This window comes from Choristoneura fumiferana, chromosome 14 (assembly GCF_025370935.1).
Source record: "Choristoneura fumiferana chromosome 14, NRCan_CFum_1, whole genome shotgun sequence".
Lineage (NCBI taxonomy): Eukaryota > Metazoa > Arthropoda > Insecta > Lepidoptera > Tortricidae > Choristoneura > Choristoneura fumiferana.
The window spans coordinates 2,557,934-2,582,530 of NC_133485.1; the positions used below are offsets into that span (position 1 = coordinate 2,557,934).

At 42.7% G+C, this 24,597-nt stretch overlaps 1 protein-coding gene across 1 annotated transcript in view; it reads left to right on the top strand.

Annotated features, from left to right (window-relative positions):
* The first annotated feature begins 1,759 nt into the window (after window positions 1-1,759).
* The window catches only part of LOC141434700 (phospholipid-transporting ATPase ABCA3-like), a 35,991-nt gene continuing 13,153 nt past the window's right edge, over window positions 1,760-24,597 (top strand). Inside the window, exons 1-19 of the mRNA XM_074097132.1 lie at window positions 1,760-1,849; window positions 2,922-3,126; window positions 3,949-4,078; window positions 5,154-5,248; window positions 6,169-6,322; window positions 8,163-8,272; window positions 10,204-10,371; window positions 12,118-12,352; window positions 13,149-13,328; window positions 14,996-15,174; window positions 15,974-16,108; window positions 16,793-16,910; window positions 17,483-17,637; window positions 18,043-18,270; window positions 18,755-18,893; window positions 19,059-19,308; window positions 20,482-20,543; window positions 22,000-22,112; window positions 23,624-23,783. Of these exons, the coding sequence (XP_073953233.1) occupies window positions 2,971-3,126; window positions 3,949-4,078; window positions 5,154-5,248; window positions 6,169-6,322; window positions 8,163-8,272; window positions 10,204-10,371; window positions 12,118-12,352; window positions 13,149-13,328; window positions 14,996-15,174; window positions 15,974-16,108; window positions 16,793-16,910; window positions 17,483-17,637; window positions 18,043-18,270; window positions 18,755-18,893; window positions 19,059-19,308; window positions 20,482-20,543; window positions 22,000-22,112; window positions 23,624-23,783 (2,767 nt within the window). The 5' untranslated portion in view covers window positions 1,760-1,849; window positions 2,922-2,970. The remainder of the gene's footprint in view (window positions 1,850-2,921; window positions 3,127-3,948; window positions 4,079-5,153; window positions 5,249-6,168; window positions 6,323-8,162; window positions 8,273-10,203; window positions 10,372-12,117; window positions 12,353-13,148; window positions 13,329-14,995; window positions 15,175-15,973; window positions 16,109-16,792; window positions 16,911-17,482; window positions 17,638-18,042; window positions 18,271-18,754; window positions 18,894-19,058; window positions 19,309-20,481; window positions 20,544-21,999; window positions 22,113-23,623; window positions 23,784-24,597) is intronic.

The following is a 24,597-nucleotide window of genomic DNA, read 5'->3' on the forward strand; positions in this document are numbered from 1 at the left end:
TAAAATAGTTTTTTTTAAGTTTATTATTTTATTATTAAATTTTAAGATACTTACAATTTACAAGTAAAATGATTCGCTTGCTGACCGCTGGCGGTACGTCATTGGACGCTATGCAGAGAAATGCACCCATTTGTTTGCGGTCCACTCGCCATAGCGGCAGACTGCTGCCCACGTAACTCTCAACTGTGTAACAAAAGAGACAAAGTCTATTTCAGACCAATTACTCAACGTTACATACGACCATTCGCATGGCATGCATGCACTACATTTAAAAGTAGTTCAAGGAACTATCGGCTTTATAAAGTTGAAAACTAAAGTTGCTGCAAAGGAAACGTAAAGCCGGGTCCGCTGCGACGAAAATCTTTACAAAACATTGTTTGTCTAACATGTTAGCCAAACATGTTAGTAAAAGTGCCCGTCCGTTGCAACATTAATTAAAAAACGTTTTTGTGTTCCAAACATTGTTCCGCACAAAATTTATCATGAAACCGACGAAGAGGACGTCTTTATCTGTTGTTGGCGGTGATGGATCTGATCCAAGAAGTCAAAACAGGAATAAGATTTCGTGTCAGGCCTTACTTGCAGCAACGCTCGTTTAACATATACCAAGAATTGCAAGTTGAAGACAGATTTGGATTAAAAACTTTTTTCGCTGTTCAGAGAGTGATTTGAAGAACTGTTATTATTAATATGCCAGAATATACAGAAAAAAACAAGTGGCGGAATGATGTCATTCCACCTGACATGAGATTAGGTGCGACTTTACGATATTAGCGAGGGAGACAGCTACACCAGTTTAATGTACCAACACAAAAATAACAAAGGCAAACACAAATAAAGCTGCACCCCTCCGCAGGCGAACGCGGGGATGTTTTCCATCCGTCGCGGCAACATGTTTGAGTGTTTTTGCTAACAAAAATTTAGACCACGCCCTATTATGTTAGAAAAACATGTTAGGTGTTAGAAAAACACAAAAACACGTCGCAGCGGACCCGGCTTGAAGCGCGAGCGAGAACAATTCCCATAGACCAAACACGCAGGAATGAGCACTTTAACGCGTGCTCGATTTAAGTGCGTTCAGCTAATGCGGTCGCCGAATTTGTTTCAAACTACTTCGGCGAACGACCGTCGCCTTTACATTAGTCTGTCTGTCTGTCTACTGCGGCGGCCATATTAAGGCGGTGGCAGCTGTCCTTAGCAGCTGTCGCTCGTCGAATGCGGCTGACTACCGTGTTCTTTTCTTTACACTTGCGGTCGCGCCGCATGCAGCATGCGGCGAACGACTTAGTGTAATTGCCGCTTATAAGCGCAGAAAAAAACGCTAGTTTGTAACCGCCCTAAAGCTGCAATATGTTTGGCCGGTTACAGACTTACCGATTATGAGGTTCTGATTATTTTCTGTTCTTGAACAGACTAGAAACCGGGTTCATCGAGTCCTTATTGTACTTGGAAAGTTCGTTTTCACCACTTTTTTCTGTCACATGGTATAGAGGGAGCGCAGAAAGAGATGGTGGATGTGATCGCGAGTGCCAGCGCGTTAGGCAATAAGTAAAGCCCAAAGTACAGCCACGGGTCGGTAAGTGTGACGAGAGGTACATTTTGTATTGCTGCTTGCTGCTTACCTTTCGGTTTCCATTCTTTTTTGTTCTGTTCTAAACAAAATCGGTAGGTCTGTTGCCGGCCTTAAACTCTATGATTTGTCACTCATTTTGGTGTCAATATCATTTCGTTTTATGCACCGACGTCCGCTCCATTTTTCCTTTAGTATTGCAAGTAAAAGCAGCAGAAGTAAATTAATCTACACACATCAACGTGGTATAAGCCAAAGGGTCGTCTAAAACCTTGCAAGGTAGGTATATTTCTCGCTCTTTTCATTGACCCCTCGTGTGCCGGAAACTAAAAAAAAAATACAGTCTAGTCCAATCTAGCTTAATAAGCACTTATAAATAAGATATCCTCAGGCACGGATCCACTACCTAAGTATACCAGATGTTAAAGCACCAGGCCCTATACTACGAAGAACAAAATTTGAACTTCGTATCTTGTCGTCTCGCTGATGCTAATATTATTTAATACGAGAGTGAGAGGGGCGGCATGATACGAACTTCAATTTTCGAATTTCTTAGTAGCCCCCCAGCATCCCGCATGCGTTTTCCAACTACCTATGAACACTACCGCCGAGAACTATAAGAGCTATCAACGAAAAAGGTCGCAACTCAAGAGCCACCGGGCACCCGACCCGCACCGCCTCGCCTGGAGTGGTTACTATTCTTCATATGGATTTGTATGGACATGCGCTTACTACATCAACTTCGTAGTCAGCGTCACCGGATCGCATCGCTCGCAAGGTTCCACGCGCGGATGCCGAGTGGACCTCTCGGTGATACTATCACTCGCTCGCTTGCCTGAAGGGCGATGCGGCGCTCCCCACCCACCCTTCATAGTAGACTACATGGAAATTTTGTGGACCACGCGCCACGCGAGGTCCACTCGATGAGCACACGACACTCAGGTAGATAGTGGAGAGTCGCAATTTTAAGAGCGTTTATACCTGTTCAGCTGGCAACTTATATATTAAGAACAGTTCTAACAGACCACATTTTTAATTTCCTTAAATTTTTATGGAATAATCGGGAAAAACTAACAAAAATTCAACGTTACCAGCTCAGCAGTAGGGCTACTACGAAACTCGAAATTTGAAGTTCGTGTCGTGCGGTCCCTCTGACACTTATACTATTTAATACGAGAGCGAGAGGGACGGTACGATAGGAACTTCGAGTTTCGTAGTAGCCCTGCAGGTATAAACGCTCTTAAATCGAAAGAGCCGCCGCACGCGGCTCGCAAGTCGCCAGGCTGCCGTCCCCTGGTATATCTGTGTAAAGCAGCTATACTTAGTTAGTAATCATTACCACGTTCTGCAGGGTGACGTGATTCTTATTAGCGTTCTGCAAGCAATAGAGACGAGCGACAATGCGTCTCATCTGCGTGTTGCTATGGAAACACGCGATGGTCCGCAAGCGGAGGTGGTTTTACAGCATCGTGGAATTCACCTTCTCTCTTCTTCTTATTGTGCTGCCGTACCTGACCAAGGATGCCGAATTTGACGCTGCCAGTGGCAGGGAAGTGGTAAGAAAACGAGTGTATCAGGATACGAGTAACACCCTATGTTGTCTAATGATGTCACAGTTTTTGTTGCTCTGAGGATGAACTTGTTGAGTTCCTGTGGGCTGTTGTGGTGATGGTTGGGTTTGTGCGATTTGTGTGTGTTCTTACAATGTGTTTCCCGAAACGTACCTACACTTCCTCTAAAAGTGTACTTCATTAGAAGGCTCCACTTTCTCGGAACGTACCTACATACTGTCTCTAAAAGTGCACTCTCCAATAGGTACACTTCCTCAAAAAGTGCTTTTTCTCAGATAGAGCTCATTTTCAGAAGATATTATTTTGTCAGAAGGTGTACTTCTTTGTTAAAATACAAAATCCTTGGAAAAATATTAAGTACTTGATTTTTCGTAATGGCTCCGTCGTAGGGTTCCGTCTATCTTGGGCGTCCGATACGCTCTTGGTCGGTTTTTTAAACTACCATCGCTTTCGGAAAGAACATTTTTACCTTACAATCTTTTATTTATACTAGCCGTTTTTCAAATTGTGTTGGTATTTTTTTTGGCACAGTTGCACCGGCAAGTCAGCATGAGAGCTTATAGGCCAAGACAAGAATCTCCCTCTTTTTGAGGACATTATATTATTACTTAAAATAAAAATTACAGACAATTTAATACAATCAAGAATTCCACGTAAAACATAAACAAAAAGGCTTCTCAACTTGGAAGATTTTAATTCAATAGTTTTTTATACATAAACTGTTACGTAACGTTTTATAAAACCCCGCGCCCTTGCCCCCTAATTAGCGCGTAGGTAACAACTTGAACGCTGCCTACCTTACTTCAGGAGCGACTCAGTCGCAAGCGTGCTCCCACGCTGCGCCGGATACTGTACTCGCCGGAGACAAACCTGACCAACTGGCTCATGGATGAGGTCGGCGCCAAGCTCGGCACTCCGCGGCTGAATCATCTGCCAGGTAACGACGTTTGACAGATGGGAGTGTCAGGGACCAGCTTTCTCACGTAAAGATGTGGAAGACATCAATTATTACGCACTCATTCTGGCGTCAGTTTAGTCCAGGGATGGGGAAACTGCGGCCCGCGAAGGCTTGAAATCCGGCCCGCGACCATCAAACAAAAATCAAGAGAAGGTTTCGAAATGTTAGAAATTTCATTCTCATTTGCAATGGCCAGCTTGCATACAACAATCACGCATTGTTTCAATACATATCAATATTATTTTTTCAGTAAATAACATGGCCAAAAATGCAACAATTGGGCCCGCCGTATATTTCTTTAGTACCTATATTGGCACGCGAAGGAAAAAGTTTCCCCATCCCTGGTTTAGTCTCATCATTTTGGTCTGAATGACGACCGAATGACCGTGTAACCCTTTCTGAGTGACGGACTGATGATCTGCCGAATTGCCGATCCGCGTTTCCATTTGAGAACTTTTCGCCCCAACGAACATCAGTCAGAGAACATGAGTCATCAGAGTCATTTACGATGACGCGTGCCGTGGTTCTTATTACAATATCATTAATGTCTAATTTTGTCAAAATCACGCGTCTGCGTGGATGGCACTACGTGTACCTACTTAATAGCGGTGACACTCGTTCTTCTACGAATCATTTCATACATGGTGGTGTAACATTTAAGTAGTGTCTCAAATAAGTATAATAATAATATGTTATGTGACAAAACAAAAAATAAAGAAGAATGGAAAGCTGTCGTGAGGCCTTTAGCTGAGAGGGGTCCATTGCTATTTTACAACATTACCTATTTCAACATTTTATTTTATTTTATGTATAATTTAATTTAATCAAATAATTAATAAAATACTTATTTAAGTTAATAATTTCACTAAACAAATACCTGATCCTATCTAAACCGTAAATTTTTTGGCATGTAATAAAGTAGCTTTTTTTTTATTAGATGTTAGAAATAGTTAAAATACAGATATTTATTAGTTCGTGGTCAAGGCGGCCACTGATCGTCGTCGGCGGTTGTGGCCGTCTAGTCCAGAAGTGCCTAAATTGTGAACTGTTGCAGAAAATGACGAAGTGGGTATGTCGGCCGTGTCCAAGGCACGCATTGAGGACTACATGAGAGACATGCAGAATATTGATGCTGTTGTCTTATACCAGGTAAAAACTCAATGCCTAAGTACGTAAGTTATCATCATCATCATCAGGGCATTTCTATGTACCGTTGTACCCTGAGTTTATCTCTCAGATTTCAACAAAATTTGGAAGGTAGACTCAGTCCATGATTCCGAGCTGGAAAAACAGGGTCTCCAGATGTGTCCCCAAAATATTGTATGGATGTGTCCGTTTTGTTACACATTTTTCTTTATAATTTTCGTAACAAAACGGACACATCCGTACAATATTTTGAGGACACATCTGGAGACCCTTTTTTTCCAGCTCGGAATCATGGACTGAGTCTACCTCCCAAATTTTAGTGAAATCGGAGAGTTAAACTCAGGGTACAACGGTAGACAGAAATGCCCATCATCGTCATCTCAGCCGAAAGAAGTCCACTGCTGGACTTAGGCCTCCCCCAAGACTCTGCACTCAGACCGGTTTTGTGCTTTCCGCACAAAATACGTAGGTAAGTGATTTGCTAATATTAAGGGTTTGGTAGAAATTATTGAATCAGAGTTAAAGCATAACGTTTTAAACTTTCGTGATTCTCACTCATAGTCAAAATACCACGTCGAGGTAAATATTACTTGTGTAAAAATAGCGTGATAAGTCCCGTATATGGTATTTTGACCAGAGTTAAAGCCTCATTTAAATGGTGTAAGTTATGCTTCATCTTATGAGATAACAGCCGAGTTCATAAACTTGTGAGCAAAGATTTGATCAAAAATATCTGAACACAACTACGCCGTTAACAATGGTGGTGTTCAGATATTTTTGATAAATTTTTTGCTCACAAGTTTATGAACTTGACTGTGCAGTCAGGAGCAGAAGTGGAATTTACAAAATTACTATATTGTGTCATTGGCTATTTTTTTAGTCCCTTATTGAACAATCTACTATAATATGCCTACATTTTTCAGTACGAAGACGGCACGTTGCCGTCAAAGCTTAATTACACAATACGTTTGGGAAAAGATTTCGATACATCATCTGTTTCTTCTCCACTGGTTCCCCGTTATCCTGTTGCTGATTCGGATCAAAACCCCTTGGAGAAAGACTCGGTCGACCATGTTGGTAAGCTGCACTATTACAGGCCCATAACCATATTCAATAAATAAGCCAATAAATAAGCCATTGGTGGCCTAGTGGTTTGACCTATCGCCTCACAAGCAGAGGATCATGGGTTCAAACCCCGGCTCACACCTCTGTGTTTTTCGAAATTCATGTGTGAAATTATATTTAAAACTAGCTGTTGCCCGCGACTCCGTCCGCGTAGAAGTATGAAAAATATTTTACGGTCTATTCTCAGACCTACCGAATATATCTAAAAAAAAAAAACATAAAAATCGGTCGAGCCGTTTCGTAGGACTTTTATAACAAACATTGTGACCCGAGAATTTTATATATTAGATTTACCACGAGCTTAACGGTAAAAAAACATCGTAAGGAAACCTGCACTCACCTGCGAAGCAATTCAATGGTGTGTGTGAAATTCCCAATTCGCGCTGGACCCGCGTGAGAACTACGGCCCAATCACTCCCAGTCTGAGAGAAGGCCTGTGCCGGGCAGTGGGACGTATACCTATCAGCTGGGATGAGTGAGTGAAGTGAACCATTATTTAGGTGTGATTCAGGTCCCGCAAAAGAAACGCCGCTAAGTAATGGATCATAGTGTTATATTCTATGATTCTTTATGAAGAATAACCTAATTTAAAGCAATTTTTTCTATTACTGAGCCGGTCAGGACAACAATAGATTATTCATATTTTTTTGTATTCCTGCGACAAAAGAGGAGAATTGATTTAGTTATGTTATGAATAGAATTTGAATTGAATGAATTTAGAATTTAAATTGGCGGCGGTGATTGCTTTCCTTTTGCTTTCCATCAGGTGACCCTCAACCTCATTTTCCCCTATAAAAATAATAATTTGACTCTGTGACAAATTGACCATATGTGTGACATGTAACCCCCCCTGGCTATAAAGGTGAATCTGCCCTTGACAGCTCCGGGGCCTCCATAAAAGTGGGCCCCCACAATAGACATCGGATTTTTTAATGTCATATTTGTTCTCTTCAGTTAGGCAATCAGTAAAATATAAAAATCTCAATGGGCCTCATTTTATTACGAAAAAAGTTTGGGAGAAGGCCAGACGGCCCAAGGCCTCCACACCTCCAAATCCGGCCCTGCAATTACTTTTATCGAATACCAACACATAGTATAAGCCAAAGAGTAGTATAATATACGGGGAAAAGAGAGCCCTCTCTCGTCTCATTCATGCAGACCGTTTTGAAGCGCCGTCTGCATTTCGTAACTAGTACCATTGATGTATATATCCATCCATACGTATAGCTATTAATAGTCACAGGTATTCTTTTACTTTACTGGATTTGCTTCCCAGCTCAAACCACATAAAAACTAAAAACAGGGCTGCAAAGAGAAGTGAGACCGCTTGAATTCAGTCTTCTTAAGTTTAAACCAGCCTCAATTTTCCGTTTGCAGCACTGTCTTTACTTTTTATGTGGTCTGAGCACTTGAGTTTCGATTGTAACGTAGCCATCTTGTTCCTTGTTGAGCGCGAGCGAATAGACGCCTGGCCTGACATAGAGGGTTGCTACACAAAAAATATTTGTAACGACTGAGCGGATACAATTATGTGACTTTTATATTAGAAATTACAATACGATTGTCAATTTCGAAAATAAAGTTCATTTTTGCGGTAATTATCAACGACAAAATATTTTTTAATAAATAAAATTTTGTGATCTCAAGCTTTCAGTGACATCTATCTGAAACAAACGACAACAATCTGTTTTATTTTAGGTTAAATAAAGGAGATGGCGGCGCTATCGACATGAATTAGTACGGTATAGGCGACTGTCCCCCCCCTGGTATAAGCATTGTATTGTATTTCCAGGCGCAACACAGGCTCGTGCGTATCATACGTACGAGGGACATATTTACCGTCTACAATGGGCCATAGACATAGCCTACCTGGGTCTGCAGAAAGGCGTCGACACCAGACGGGTTCGTGATCTGACGAGCACAGGTCTTCGCACACTATAACAACTCAAAAGCCACTAGACTCCGTTAAATCTGGAAGTAAAGCCTTAATCACAGCTCATTAGACCCACCCTGCACCCGACCAGCACATTACCGCCTTGTGGTTCGACGTTCACTCGTTGTCGACGGTTGGTCCACGGGTGGACGCCGCGTAGACAACGAGTGGATCTCGCCTCGCGTGCTCCACGAATTTCCGAGTAGTCTACTATGAAGTGTGGGTAGGGAGCGCTGCATCGCAAGCGTGCGGCAAAGTCTAAGAACTTACATTTTCTTACACTGTGCGTGCGGGCAGCAGCTGTCACCGAGTGGTCCACTCGCCGTCCGCGCGTGGGAACTTCACGAGCGAGGCGATCCGGTGACGCTACGCAGTTGGTGTAGCGAGCGCATGCCCATACAAATAAATTCATATAAAGAATACTAACCGCTCGCGGCGAGTCGGGTGGCTCTATCTTTATGTTGCATATCCGACATACAATTTTAAAAATGTATGTAATAGTAGTGTACGACGCGCGGTCTATGCGTCGTCAAGACGTCGTACTACACTTTAGACCTTGTCCAGAAGGGGCGAATTCGTCGCGAATCGTATCGCGCGAATTCATACGCGCGTTGTCGAGGTACTAGACGTCAATACATCGCGTCCACAAGCATCGCGCGAATTCAGAATAGGCGCGTAAATCGCGTGCACTACGCCAGACTCGACTCGCGCTACTATATGAATTCGCGCGATACGATTCGCGACGAATTCGCCCCTTCTGGACAAGATCTTAGGTCAACTTGAACCTATTTGCCACGAGTTGGTGTTGCTTATACGGTCATACGTAGGCCCTGCGGCGACTATGCGCTTACGACGGCGGGTAACCCGCCATCTTAACCGAGAACTATAAATTAGAAGACGAGCTGACCCAGGTGACTACTTAGATATAATGTAAGTCCACGTTGTCAACTAGTGACCATGGCGTGGATCACCTAGTATCGGCACAACCGAAAGTTTGAGTTAAGTTGATGCCGCAGTGGTGTGGAGGTGATAAGTGTGCGAAGACCATACCAAGCTTAAGTTTCCTTTGATTTGTTAAATAGCATTACTCGTAAACATTTTTTATTCGAAAGTGATGAAAAATTGGGCTTAGTGTGTGTGTGTGTGTTTGTTACTCTTTCACTTAGCTCGAACGTGAAATAACTCAAAGGATACTTTTTGTTTTCCGAGCGTAAGGACAGGGACATGCCATGTTCGGGATGGGAAGTGGAAATTTCAATAAGTCCTGAATTTTCAACCAACTGCTAGGTCCAATCGGATGGTTTATGCGTACGAAGCCGTAGGTAAACGTTAGTTTTACATAAATAAATAAATATCATGGGACACTTCACCCCAATTACCTAGTCCCAAACTAAGCAAAGCTTGTACTATGGATACTAGGCAACGGATAAACATACTTATATAGATAAATACATACTTAAATACATATTAAACATTCAAGACCCGAGAACAAACATTCGTATTATTCATAATATTTGTATGCCCCGGCTGGGAATCGAACCCGGGACCTCAAGCTTCGTAGTCAGGATCTCTAACCACTTGGCCATCCGGTCGTCAATAACATATTTCATTAAATCAGTACCGAATCGTCTATGTAGCAAAAGGTCAGGCAACGCAAACATGACTAAGAAGCGAAACGTCAACGTCCTGTTTTACATAGGTACCTAATAGGTACTACCTATAACCTACTTAGACTGGTTGGTACATCTTGCCGTTTGCCGTGTAGTAGGGTGTTTTACTATTAATCAAGACATCTTCACATAATGGATACTTTATAATTTAGTTAGACCATCTGAAGCCGTGCTAATTTTGATTCATAGACGTTTCATTACTGCGCCATTTAATTTACCTTCGTCTACAGATGCCGATGCCTGATGTGATCCCGCTAGATAATGATGATAAAAATCAGATCGACCTCATGAAAATACTGCTTGGTTTTGAGGTCGCGTTCTCGTGTCGGCTGGGACTGTTGATCATATTTACGTTCCTAATGACTAATCTTTTGAATGATAAGAATTCTGGCATTCAGGTAATTTCCACAAGCAACTCTTACATGTTACAAATTAGCTCGAAATATTTCGAGCTATAAACTCGATTTAAGATGTGTGAGTTATCCGGATTTATTTCACTAAAAACTACACTATTTAACCTTGCTTCAAACGATTTACTGATATTCAGTAAAAATGGAAAATTGTTCACACGAAATGACTTTGTTGAATGCGGATCTAAGTTACGAGTACTACCGTTTAAAGTGAATTTTGTCAAAATATTTACGGTATTTCAGTTTCTGAGATGTAAAGGTGCGACCAAACCGCTGCTTAAAAACGGTGCCGGCACGGAATCGCAGTGACGCACCGTCTGCGCAAAATACGAAATTGGAGTGGCGTGTCGTAAACTTCAGGTTTTTACCGAACAAAAGTCGTGACTATTACGGCACGTCACTGCGATTCCGCACCGTTTGCGTATTTTAAGCAGCGGTGTGGAAAGCATGAAAAAATCGGCCAAGAGCGTGTCGGACACGCCCACACTTAGCCGTTATAGTTTTCCTCGAAAGTTTGATATACTTACTACCATCCTGAATTTTTTCAAATTTTTCCACCCACCGATTTAGATTTTAGAGGGGTGGGGGGGGGGACGCTCGATTTTATTGAAAATTTTCACTTGAATTTTTCGCAAAACGGTTTTAAAATACCTATCCAACGATACCCCACACTACTCGTATAGGGTTGGATGAGAAAAATAAAATCACTCTCACTTTACGCCTATGAGAGGTACCTACCCTAAAAAATTTTTTTTATTTTATTTTGTCGGCATAGTTTACATTATATCCGTGCAAAATTACAGCTTTCTAGCATTGATAGTCCCTGAGCAAAGCCGCGGACGGACGGACAGACAGACATGGCGAAACTATAAGGGTTCCGTTTTTGCCATTTTGGCTTCGGAACCCTAAAAAACGGTGCGCATACGATGCGTCACTGCGATTCCTTACCGTCACCGTTTTTAGGGTTCCGGAGCCAAAATGGCAAAAACGGAATCCTTATAGTTTCGCCATGTCTGTCTGTCTGTCTGTCCGTCCGTCCGCGGCTTTGCTCAGGGACTATCAATAGCTAGCTACTATTAGTAATCTGTGCTATCAATGCTAGAAAGCTGTAATTTTGCATGGATAAACTATGCCGACAAAATAGTACAATAAAAAATGCAAAAAATTTTTTTTTGGGTACCTCCCATAGACCTAAAGTGGGGGTGATTTTTTTTCTTAGCCAACCCTATAGTATAGTGTAGGGGTATCGTTGGATAGGTCTTTTAAAACCATTAGGGATTTGCTAAGACGATTTTTCGATTCAGTGATTTATTTGCGAAATATTCAACTTTAAAGTGCAAGTTTTCATTAAAATAGGGCGTCCCCCCCTCTAAAATCTAAACAGGTGGGTGGAAAAATTTGCAAAAATTCACAATGGTAGTAAGTATATCAAACTTACAAGGAAAACTATAACGGCTAAGTTTGCTTGAGAATTATTGGTAGTGTAAGAGTAAATAGCAGCCTAAGGTATAAAATATACCTAAAATTGGAAGATTCGGTATAAAATACGAAATCCTTAGAAAAATATTACTTGATTTATTCGTAACGGCTACGGAACCCTATTTTGGGCATGTCCGACACGCTCTTGGCCGATTTTTTAACATTAGATAAGTATATTATTTTCGATATTCAGATACGTCCCCTTAGCGATGTATAATCACAACGATAAAAGCCACGTTATGTTAACTAGCACAGGAGCTGATGAAGATGGAAGGTGTCTCCATCAAGACGATCTTCATTGCTCATTTTCTGAACGTGCTGCCCGGAGGTTTGGTCTACGCCATCGGCTATCGGGTTATCATCAAAACGTCTGACAATGACAACCCAATTTTTCCTCGTACGGATGGTTTCCTCATCTTCATTTCATTAGTACTGCATTTTCTGTCTATAATGCCTTGGGCATTTATTGGAGCTTACCTTATAAATACAGGTGAGTTGTTCTTTATTATGATTACGGTTTTAGGGTTCCGTACGCAAAGTCTTTCTATCTGTCTGTCTGTCTGATGTCTGTCCGTCCGTCCGGCCATCTGTCACAGGGCTTTATCTCTTGAGCCGTAATAGCTAGACACTTGAAATGTTCACAGATATAGTTACTAATTCTGTGGCCGCTATAACATTTGTTACTTCATCACGTCTAAACCATTGAACCGATTTAGATTAAATTCGGTATACATATACAGCCGTGGTGGCCGAGTGGTTTGACCTATGGCCTCTCAAGCACAGGATCGTGGGTTCAAACCCCGGCTCGCACCTCTGAGTTTTTCGAAATTCATGTGCGGAATTATATTTGAAATTTACCACGAGCTTTACGGTGAAGGAAAACATCGTGAGGAAACCTGCACAACAAAAAACTGCGAAGCAATTCAACGGTGTGTGTGAAGTTCCCAATCCGCACTGGGCCCGCGTGGGAACTACGGCCCAAGCCCTCTCATTTTGAGAGGAGGCCTGTGCCCAGCAGTGGGACGTATATAGGCTGGGATGGATAGTTTGAGTGCCGGAGAAGGATATAGGATAGGCTTTAACCCGGAAAATGAAGAAGAAGATGAATGAATTGTACGCGGACGGAGTCACGGATAACGGCTAGTTTCCATATAAAAGTCGATCCGTTATATATACCTAATCAATCAATAATTTCAATTCAAGCACTCGTTAAAATTAAAAATCGATAATGATTAAAACATTTTAACGTCGTAACGTTCTGATGCCAGCATCTATTGATATTTCAGGTATTCTAATTACAGTAACATCTTTCCTTTTTTACTTTGCACCGTCAATATTTCTCGACATTATAAGCTCGGAGATACAAGAAAAAGCGAGTCGCGTAATGACAGTATTGTCTACATCACTTTTTCCTCACCAACCCTTAAAGTGGATAATGATTGAGATCGGAATCCGCGAAGCCTTTGGTAAGTCAACAATGTAGGGCCTACGCTAACTGGCGCGGGTGCACTGCGCGGGCGCACGACCTACGGATGCAGGTAAAATCCGTCGCTTGCGTGCGTTAGCGCTGCCATACTACTTTTCAGTAGGCTTCAACCCGCTCCGTGCAAACCGTGTCAGCTAGCGAGACCCTTAACACCGGTTAAGCATTTAGCTCACAATTAGAGAGGGGTATTTACCACGAAAATCACACAACCCACGGCCCACCCGCCCCCCTCCCCTCTATATACCTAGACGCATGTCCACTGGTTCACGAAGATGTGGCCTGAAGCAGGATTTGACTGATACGATTTTAGGCTGGCTCGAGATAGGCACCCCGCTTAGGGGGACTTTGGAAAGCACATGTAAATAGCGCAAAGAAAGTGTTAAATTAGATAGAACCTTCGACTAGTGACTGTTACCAAGCCGTTGTTTATTTACTCTTCTGTGCAACATTCATGAACAACATACCTAAATGCAGCCGACTTCGATATATGACGCTCGCCAAATTATGTACAAAGCAGCAATAGTCCCGCTATGTAATTTTTCTAAATTATCGTGATTTTTATTACGGAATCCCGGCATTTCGAACATATTTCTGATTCACAAGAAATTTTAAAACACAACTGCTACATAAAAATACAAACATTGCAACATAGAACCTCCTCCTTTTTTGAGGTCGGTTAATGAAATACATAGTGCCCGCCAGTAGGTAAGTATCCTTCTTGGCGGTGACAGATTGATCATGTTTTCTCGTAACTACGCATAGTATTTTTTTATAAGCGTACAATATCGTACATTTTTCGTACATTCTTTTGATGTGAGTTTGAATTCAATACGACACCATGTCACCGCTGCGCAAGAAAGTTCGACAATTACTGAATTAGAAAAATTGGTTCCTGATCACCGATTAAAAATCATCGTTTAAACACAAAGATTTTTGCAGGTGGTAGGACCTTGTGCAAGGTCCGCCCGGATTGCTACCACCATCTTGCTCGCTAATCCTGCCGTGAAGCAGCAGTGCTTGCACTGTTGTGTTTCGGCGTGGAGAGTAAGACAGCCGGTGAAATTACTGGCACTTGAGGTATCCCATCTTAGGCCTCTAGGTTGGCAACGCATCTGCTACCCCTGGTGTTGCAGATGTTTATGGGCGGTGGTGATCTCTTACCATCAGGAGACCCACTTTCGCTCGTTTTCCATCCAGTCGAATAAAAAAAAAAGAAAAAAAAGATATTTCATTAACGCTCTCCTGTAAAATTTGACTCTGGTCAGATCAGATACGCAGCATTAGCCGTTGTTTGTTATATCGAAAATACAAACTGAGACATGGATACACAGAAAAACCAGAAAAAGAGACCAGCGCTGGGAATCGAACCCAGGTCCTCAGCAACCCCTACACCGCCGCTGGACAGGAATCTAGACACGAATTTTTCCTATGCATACATATCTCAGGTTGCTTATATCTACTACGCTACTTAAGCAGCAGCACTAGCGACATCGAGAGACGTCACATTCTTTCGGAACTAACCGCTCACCCAGACAAGAGATGTCGCTACTAAGCAATCAAATTATTATTGTTTTTTTGGAGCCTTTTTGTATTTTTTCGTTGTTTGTTACGCGGCATTGCAGTGTCATCGACGTTTTTATGTTATAGGACAAGGTGTGACATTTGGGAACATGGGAAAGGCGACTGGAGAAAAACACGGATCGGTGCTGGAAGGTCTGGTGGCGATGTTAGCCCAAATCGCCCTGTACACGCTGCTCGCCTGGTACCTGGCTATGGTCAGGCCCGGCAAATACGGGCAACCCATGCCGTGCAACTTTCTATGTAAGGTAAAGTTGGGTTGGGTGATTTAGAATGCGTTTCAACCAGAGATGTGCGAGGAAATGTTTTTTTCATGAACCAATAGACACGCTTCATTTAACTATCTTCGCAGAGCACATTTCTGGTGGAAACGGCTGAGCGGAGCGAGGCGCGGCGAGAGCGAGGTGGAAACGGGAGCCTTAGTGATGTTCTCGATCCGCTTGTTCTCGCTCCGTTATGATAGGAAGTATACCTCAGTCGAATTCTTACACTTTTGAGTAAATTTTTTATCAAAAAATATGAACACGACACTACTTATTGTTACCGGCGTAGAAGCGTGTTAAGGTATTTTTGAATGAATTTTTGCTCCGAAGCTTCAGAAAAACTCGCCTACATGACGTTTCCCGTTCGCTATTTCTAAATACGAAGTAACATATTTAGTACTCGACTCGACTCGACCTTTGCATTTCTTGAAGAGCTAAATTTCATATTAAAAAACGCTCTGTTCTCTGTATACGTGAGAGAAGACCGTCGGATGTTGTACATGCATATGTGTAAGTGTAAATATGTGTGTGTGCGTGTGTGCATTCGAGTGCAGAAACTTCGCTTCGATAGTGAGATATGATATGGGATTCGGAGTTTTATATTTGCTCACACTGTGGCAGATATTAATGCAGGTGACTGTACTTCAAACAGAATTATGAAATTAGCAGTTAACAAGAGAAAGAGATGAAGAGAGGCGAACGCGATAAATGAATGGGATCTCTTAAAGAGTACGTCTTGAAAGTAATTGGATATACTTAGGTACCTACTTCTATGTCTTTGCAGTGGTCTTATTGGAGGAGCAAACCAGAAATAAAAATGGATACAGTAGAAGAGGAGATTTATGAACCCAACAAGCAGTACTTTGAAGAGGCTCCCAAGGGGTTGCTCGCAGGAATTCAAATCATTAACGTCACCAAGGTTTGGACAACATGTGTATGGGCAACATGTGTTTGGGCAACATCATAAATAAATGAATAAACTATGGAAATTTTGATAGATTCGAATAGTCGTGAAGGCTATATACGTAAGACCACACAGATCACTGGCTTAACGGCGAAGGTTAGGCTGCGTGTCTGCCAGAGATGAGGGAGAATTAGAGTTGTGGATAGCGCTCATTTTCAAGGCTTAAAGACTCGAGCCCTTAAGACTCCAAAGTCTTAAATACTCGACTATATTTGAGAATGAAATTGGCTTATTTTAGGCGTATGGATGCAAGAAACCGTCTTTGCGGCCTTTGAGTCGTTAAGCCTCGAGAGTCTTTAGGGTACGAGTCTTTAAGCCTCGAAATGAGCGTTTTTCACAACACTAGGGAGAATATGTGGCGAGGAATGTGTTTACATGTACCAATAGAAAAGCTTTATTTAGGTACCTGTCCTCGCACAGCACCACTGGTTGAAACAGCTGAACGGAGCGAGGCCAGGTAGGTAAATGAAGTGTTTATTGGTTCATGAAAACCACATTCATCGCACATCTCTGGTGGCACAAACTCAGTAGAGTCAAGCAGCCGTAGCTATCGACAACGTGTGTAGCAAGGTCAAAGATTGGATGGATACCGCCATTACAGGGGGGGTCGATCTTCTCTGCAGCTGTACTTCGTTTCAGATATTTGCACATAACGTCGCTGTGGCAAACCTGACGTTGAATGTGTACAAGGGCGAGATAACCGTGCTCCTGGGCCACAACGGGGCCGGGAAGACCACGCTCATGAATATCATTTCCGGTGCGTACAGACAGATAACCACAAATAATAAGAGTCGGTGTCCAAGAGACAACAGTGACAGAGTTTCTCTAAAAAACTTGTAATATACATTCGCCATATCCCGAATCGGCGTATTCATTCACGAGCGCAGTGTCGTCGTGATCTCCCTAGAGTTTATTTTTCAAAGTCAAAGTCAAAATATCTTTATTCAATTTAGGCTATAACAAGCACTTATGAATGTCAAAAAAAATCTACCACCGGTTCGGAAAAACCTCGGTTGAGAAGAATCCGGCAAGAAACTCAACGAGGTATATATTTTTTAAACAGATTTACAATATTATGAAATGATATCTATACATCACAAGTATTTTAACACAACTTTATTTTTATCACAGTAGGTAGTTTTATTACGGAAAAAGAGGGTTGGAGAGTTTTATGATTTACCCACACAGTCCTGCTTCAGACATTTGCTGGGAAGCCAGGAGAGGAGCATGCCATTGCCCCGTTAGGCTTTGGGGTGCTTGGCTCAGTTTTTTGTTGATCCCCATTGGTCTTCCTTGACCGACCCTAGCCCTTTTCATTAATATTCACAGGGTTGATCGGCGCCAGCGCAGGCACAGTGCTAGTTAACGGCATGGACACGAGCTTATCGCGGGAAGAAGTGCGGTCACAGTTAGGGCTATGTCCGCAGCACAACTTACACTTCGCTGATCTCACTGTCAAGGAACACGTAGTCTTTTTCGGATTGGTAAGCGTGTAGCCCGTAAATTATCGTATTTTTCAGATCCGAGCATCTAATTTCTTTTATACAGATACTTAGATGGAAATAGAATGCTCCTAGCTGAAGTTCTCTTACTGGTTGAAGCGGTGAATATAGTTTACGGGTACGATCAAATAATACAACTAATGTTACTGATGCAGTACTTTGGCGAGATCGGGCGAGAAAAGCCAGCCGGTGAAATTACTGGCACTTGAGGTATTCCCATGTTAGGCCTCTAGGTTGGCAACGCATCTGCAATACCAGGGGTATTGCAGATGTTTATGGGCGGTGGTGATCTCTTACCATCAGGCGACCCACTTGCTCGTTTTCCAACCAGTCGATATATGTATATATGTATATATATGCTAATTTAATTATTCCAATTTGCAATAGCTGAAAGGAGGCAAATGGTCTCAAGTAAAAGAAGATTCCAGAGAACTCCTTAAATTGCTAAACATGCTCGACAAGGCCAACAATATGGCTGGCCAGTTATCTGGCGGCATGAAGCGGCGGCTACAGCTGGCCTGCGCGCTCGCGGGCGGCGCCAGCGTGCTCGTACTGGACGAGCCCACCAGCGGGCTGGACGTGGAGACCCGACGCGAGCTGTGGGACCTGCTGCTGGTAAGACATGGAGCGGCGGGTACACTGGCGGGCGGCGCCAGCGGGCTGTACTGGACGAGCCCACCAGCGGGCTGGACGTGGAGACCCGACGCGAGCTGTGGGACCTGCTGCTGGTAAGACATGGAGCGGCGGGTACACTGGCGGGCGGCGCCAGCGGGCTCGTACTGGACGAGCCCACCAGCGGGCTGGACGTGGAGACCCGACGCGAGCTGTGGGACCTGCTGCTGGTAAGACATGGAGCGGCGGGTACACTGGCGGGCGGCGCCAGCGGGCTGTACTGGACGAGCCCACCAGCGGGCTGGACGTGGAGACCCGACGCGAGCTGTGGGACCTGCTGCTGGTAAGACATGGAGCGGCGGGTACACTGGCGGGCGGCGCCAGCGTGCTTGTACTGAACGAGCCCACCAGCTCAGCTTATTTTATTCTTAAATCTTAAATAATTTGCCTGTCCATTGATTCATCGAATGTAATCCTGCTGTCGTAGAAACTCCGGGGCACTCGTACGGTACTGCTGACCACCCATTTCATGGAGGAAGCGGACGCTCTGGCCGATCGGATCGCAGCGATGCACCGCGGGGCTCTCCGCTGCCACGCCACCCCTATGTTCTTGAAAAAAGCTATCGGTGAGTAGAATGTAGCTTGGTCAATTGGTCTCATTACGAAGACTTCTAATGACCAAGGAGGATCTCAATTCATCGGAATCTTTTTTTAATTTGTGCTCCCTTTTTTTTGGAAGGCTGGGCTGGCATTAGTTTTTTGAAAAGGTATATATTTCCCCTTGTTACCAGGCTCAGGCTATCGTCTGACCTTCACGACGGCGGGCCCGCCCAACGAGACCGCCCTGACCGCCGCCATCCGTAGCGTGGTCCCGGACGCCACCGTCCGCGACCACGCCCTCAAATTCATCTCTTACACCCTCCCCGCCAGAGACAGCGCCAAGTTCCCAACGCTGTTCAGCAACCTGGAAGCCAAGAGAACCGAACTGGGAATCTACACCATTGGAGTTGGGAAGAGTAATTTGGAAGAGGTGTTTATGACGTAAGAGTACTTTACTGTATAATAAATCTTTAACTACCTATAGAACAGCCTAAAATAATGTATTACTTTAGGTCAATCTCCTGCCACACATTGCATTTTTCGGTTACTTTTGTGATTTTTTGGGGTTCCTTAACTCAAAAGGAAAAACGGAACCCTGCTAGGATCATTCGCGTGCCTGTCTGTCCGCATGTCACAGCCAATTAGCGCCAGTTTTGCGTGTGACACTTTTTGGCTCGACGTAAAGTCACGGGCTCCCACTTCCGAACTTTGACCGTATCATCTTGAAGTTTTTTGTTTGATTGACAAAATAAAAAATATGAATCACGAACGAACTACTTAAGTAGAATATTTTTTTACCCAATAAACTACCCAATGCTCCGCCGATAAAAGTGCAATTTTTAGGGTTCCGTAGTCAACTAGGAACCCTTATAGTTTCGCCATGTCTCCGTCTGTCTGTCTGTCTGTCCGCGGGTAGGCTCAGAGACCGTTAGTACTAGAAAGCTGTAATTTGACATGAATATACATATCAGTCACGCCGAACAAGTGGTACAATAAAAAAAGTAATAACATTTTTTTTACGGTACCTCCCATAGACGTAAAGTGGGGGTAATTTTTTTTCTCGACTAACCCTATATTACGGGTTATGGGGTATCGTTGGATAGGTCTTTTAAAACCATTGGGGGGTTGCTAAGTAAATGTTTATATTCAGTGATCTGTTTGCGAAATATTCAACTTTAAAGTGCAAATTTTCATTGAAATCGAGCGTCCCCCTCCCCCCCCTCTAAAATCTAAACAGTTGAGTGGAAAAATTTGAAAAAATTCGGCATGGTTATAAATATTTATTAAATTTACAAGGACAATTATAGCGGCTAAGGTCGTTTGAGAATAATTAGTAGTTTAAGAATAAATAGCAGCCTAAGGTATCAAATATACCTAAACTTGGAAGATTCAGTACACAATACGAAATCCTTAAAAAAATATTATTTTATTTTTTCGTAATGACAACGGAACCCTATCCTGGGCGTTACGACACGCTCATGGCCGGTTTTTTTAATTTTGATTATGATGATGAAGATGATGCTGGTAGAATCGGTAGAATAGAAAGACGCAAAAGAACTCTCTGCGGCATATTTATTTTCAAAATAAACTTTGATTCCGATTTTTGTTTCTCAGGTTGTGCAGCGATGTTACAAGCAAATTTGAAACAGATCAGACGTCATTGGCTACCATGCCAGGTTTGAAAAATGAATTACTTAAATCAAACTCAAACTCGCAACATTTATTGACATAAAAACACACGCTACATCACAACAAAAACACAGTCAAAACATAAATAGGAGAAGAGAGAAAAATTAGAGACGTTGCGCTGTAGTGTGATGCCAAAAGGACTCAGCTCAGCATGTGCCGTAGCCCTGTAACCAGAGCTGCAGCGCTGGTTTACAGCGGAACCCCGGTGTGTGCAACCCCGGAACTCAATAAAAAAAATCAATCAAATCAATAGGAAATATTACTGCAATTTTATCCCGTCAGAGTGCAGCACTAGCACATACCATATGTTTATGGTTTATGTTTTTTGAGTATCTTAAATGTCCGTAGGATGCCGTTATATCATATAATTTCAATTAAATTTTTAGAAATATAGTTAGCTCTATCGCTACTATCGATGTAAATATCATTTATTTTTATTGGAATTTGTATGCATGCAACACTGATTGATATTTGACAACTGTCATGTGTGACAGCGCTGCTCTCCTCTTCTTCCTTCCGTTGCAATGGCTGCAAGTAAACGCATCGCCTCTGATCTCGCTCTGTTGTTTTTATAGGATTAATCTAGTTTTATACGTGTAATCGTTAAGGAAGATTGCCACCATTATTTAATGATAAATAAACAGTGGTCATCACAATATACCTACTTTGAAGTTTATTTGTCGAGGAAATCCAACCACAACCTGCGCTGACATATTCGCGTGGTGATTCAGCCCTCTCAACAATTTTGTTACTCATAAATATGTCATGATTTCTATAGGTCTATACTCTTTGGTCATGATCCGTCATGGCGATAAAATATAAAGAGAACTGACGTTGTCACGGCGATTTCTTTACGGTTTGTGCTAGTGGCGCCCCCTGCGCAGAGCTTTGCCTAATATGCCCTATTGTCACGACGTACAGTCGAGTTCATAAACCTGTGAGCAAAAATTTTATCAAAAATATGTAAACACTACTCTATTGGCGGCGTAAAAGCGTCTTCAGATATTTTTGAACAAATTTTTGCTCAGAATTTTACGAACTCGACTGTACCTAGTGTAAACAAAAGTCGAATAAAAATCTTATGTTATATCGATTATTAATCTCTCGATGCGACGGTCCCTACGATGTCTTGATGGGTACCATCAGCGAAATAAGTGGTCTATCAATATTTAAACAAATTCCTATCAAATTAATATGTCGCTAAAGTAGAACTTTCAAGGTGACAGACACGTCTATTGGCATTATTGTTTTATGACATGCAAAAAACGATTACTTATCAACTTTAGATTGACTGAAGTAGCATTACAAATGCGATCATTCCCGAAAAATACAATGGGAAAGGATTACCAACTACATCTCTTTATGTATGAGATAAGAAGAAATCCAATCTTACTATGTGCGTTAGGACTGCTTTCCTGTTATATAGGTACTTTTTTTATGCAGTGCCATCATTTCCGAAGCTCACTGGCCGCAAGCTGTGTTCGCGTCAATTTACTTTCCTGCTCAAGAGACAATTCAACTATATTACGTCCAAAATGAAAATTTTCTTTTTTCTGGTATGTTTACACTATCTTTATACTTACACTTACATTTTTTTTCTTTCTTTGACTGATATGTATATTTAAATAACTAAAATTATAAAAAAAACTTAAATTTTGTACGCCATGTGGCAAAACATATAGGGTTCTATATTTTTTATTTTTTCATCTCTACATCTGTCCCTTTGTTTGACAAATAAACTATTCTTATTCTTATATTCATGAGGAATAATAGAGCAGCAAATAGGGGGTTAATCTGATAGATACTTAATTAAGATTAACCCCCCGTTATGACTACTCTTTGATTAATTTTATGTGCGAGATATCTGTGACATAAAATATATTGATGAGTGGTGACACATTCTCTAAGTGAATTTGACCATATTTAAAATAATTATAAGCAAGGACCATCCAATAGTATACCTCAATTTTTCTAACAAAGTCAAGGGCGTCGCCAGCCGTTGGCCCAGGTGGGGGAGCAAGTTTTAAAAGTTCAATATCTCAAAAACGGCTGAACCGATTTTGATAAAACGTCTAAGAACCATAGCTAGAAAAAGTGCTTTCAAATAAAAAAACCGCATTCAAATCGGTCCACCCGTTTAAGAGCTACGGTGCCACAGGCAGACAGACAGACATACAGACATACACACACAGACAGACCCAGATCCTCTTTTTGCGTGGGGGGTTAAAAAGTACCTATGAATCGTAGGTAAAGTCGAAAGCACATGAAGATTTTCACTTGTAGTACGACCTTACATCTACGGCGATTGTAATAACAACGGTACAGAGAGAGAGGACTTTGGTTGCTTTACATTTAACAGATTTTTTAGAATCTCTTGGAGGTGGGCAGCTGCCCCTCCCTGCCCCCCCCTCCTGGTGACGCCCTGGAACAAAGTGTATTACTGATGTCTCCTGTGTTACGGAGCAGACTTAGGGGCTGTTTCACCATCCATTGATTAGCGTTAACCGACGGTTAAATGTGATGCCGTCTCTGTCTATTCGAACAAACAAATAGAGACGGCATCACATCTAACCGCCAGTTAACACTAACCAATGGATGGTGAAACAGCCCCTAAGTAGAATAACAACATACTTACTAAGGCACTTGTCCCACCGCCGACGATGAGCGAGAAGCGAGTAGAGCGAGTAACTAGAAACGAGTGGGTGAGCAGCGAGAAGCGAGTGTAGTTTTGTCGCTGGCTGTAAGCGAGTGTTCGAGTGCGACGGGCGATTACTCGCTCCACTCGACTCGCTCGTGCAGGGCGGCCGCCAAGCTGACATCGCTGAGCGAGTACTATAGCTCAGCGAGTTTTATAGCTCTTGTCGCTGCGACAAAAGATGTAAGAGCGAGTTCTCGCCGACAGTGTGAACAGCCAGCGATCAACTATTAATATATGTGTCTCTTCACACAGGATCTTATATCTTTTGTTCGTTTCTTGAGCGAGAAAATAGTCGATAGCCAATCGTTTCCTCGCTGGCGGTGAGACAACTGCCTAAAAGTTGACCTATTTATTATTTGTTAATTTTAGCAAGCGTTTTTGCCCGTACTAATAATTTGTTTGCTGGCGAAAATGTGCAACAATAGTCTGCTTGCGACCGAAGGCGATAGTCCTCCGCCGGCGCTGGTGGCGCTCCGGAGGAACCACTCCGGGGAAGAGGCTCCGGGGCCGAATGCCGACGGGCCCGACGGTTAGCCCAGCAGGGCTACTACGAAACTCGAAGTTCGTGCCGTGCGGTCCCTCTGACACTTATACTATTTAATACGAGAGCGAGAGGGACCGCACGACACGAACTTCGAGTTTCGTAGTAGCCCTGCAGTTATCTGTAAATCCGACTATTATTTATAAATGACACCTGCCAACCCGAGGGGTATCACAGGTGCGTTGCCGGCCCTTTGGGAGACTGATATAGGCTCGTTTTTTCAAGATCCTTAAGCTGTACCGCTCCGGAAAAACCGTACCAGTAATAAACTGAACACATCACATAAACATCACGCCTGTATCCCCAAATGGGGCAGGCAGAGCACACGAAACGTTACCGCTTCGGGGCCACTTTTAGCAAATTTAATAAACTTAATCACTAATTTAATTATTCCGAATGAATTTCGGGAATTCCCCTCTTAGTGCATCTCTATGATACTTAAGGGATATTTTTTTTATTCGACTGGATGGCAAACGAGCAAGTGGGTCTCCTGATGGTAAGAGATCACTACCACCCATAAACATCTGCAACACCAGGGGTATTGCAGACGCGTTGCCAACCTATAGGCCTAAGATGGGATACCTCACGTGCCAGTAATTTCACCGGCTGTCTTACTCTCCACGCCGAAACACAACAGTGCAGTGCAAGGATTAGCGAGCAAGATGGTGGCAGCAATCCGGGCGGACCTTGCACAGGGTCCAAGGCGCAAGGGTAGGAGTTTATGGGTTTCCCGAACGGGCGGCGGTAGAATTTTTTAACATTCTTAAGTGCTTGCTTTAACCTAAGTTTCATAAACACTTTT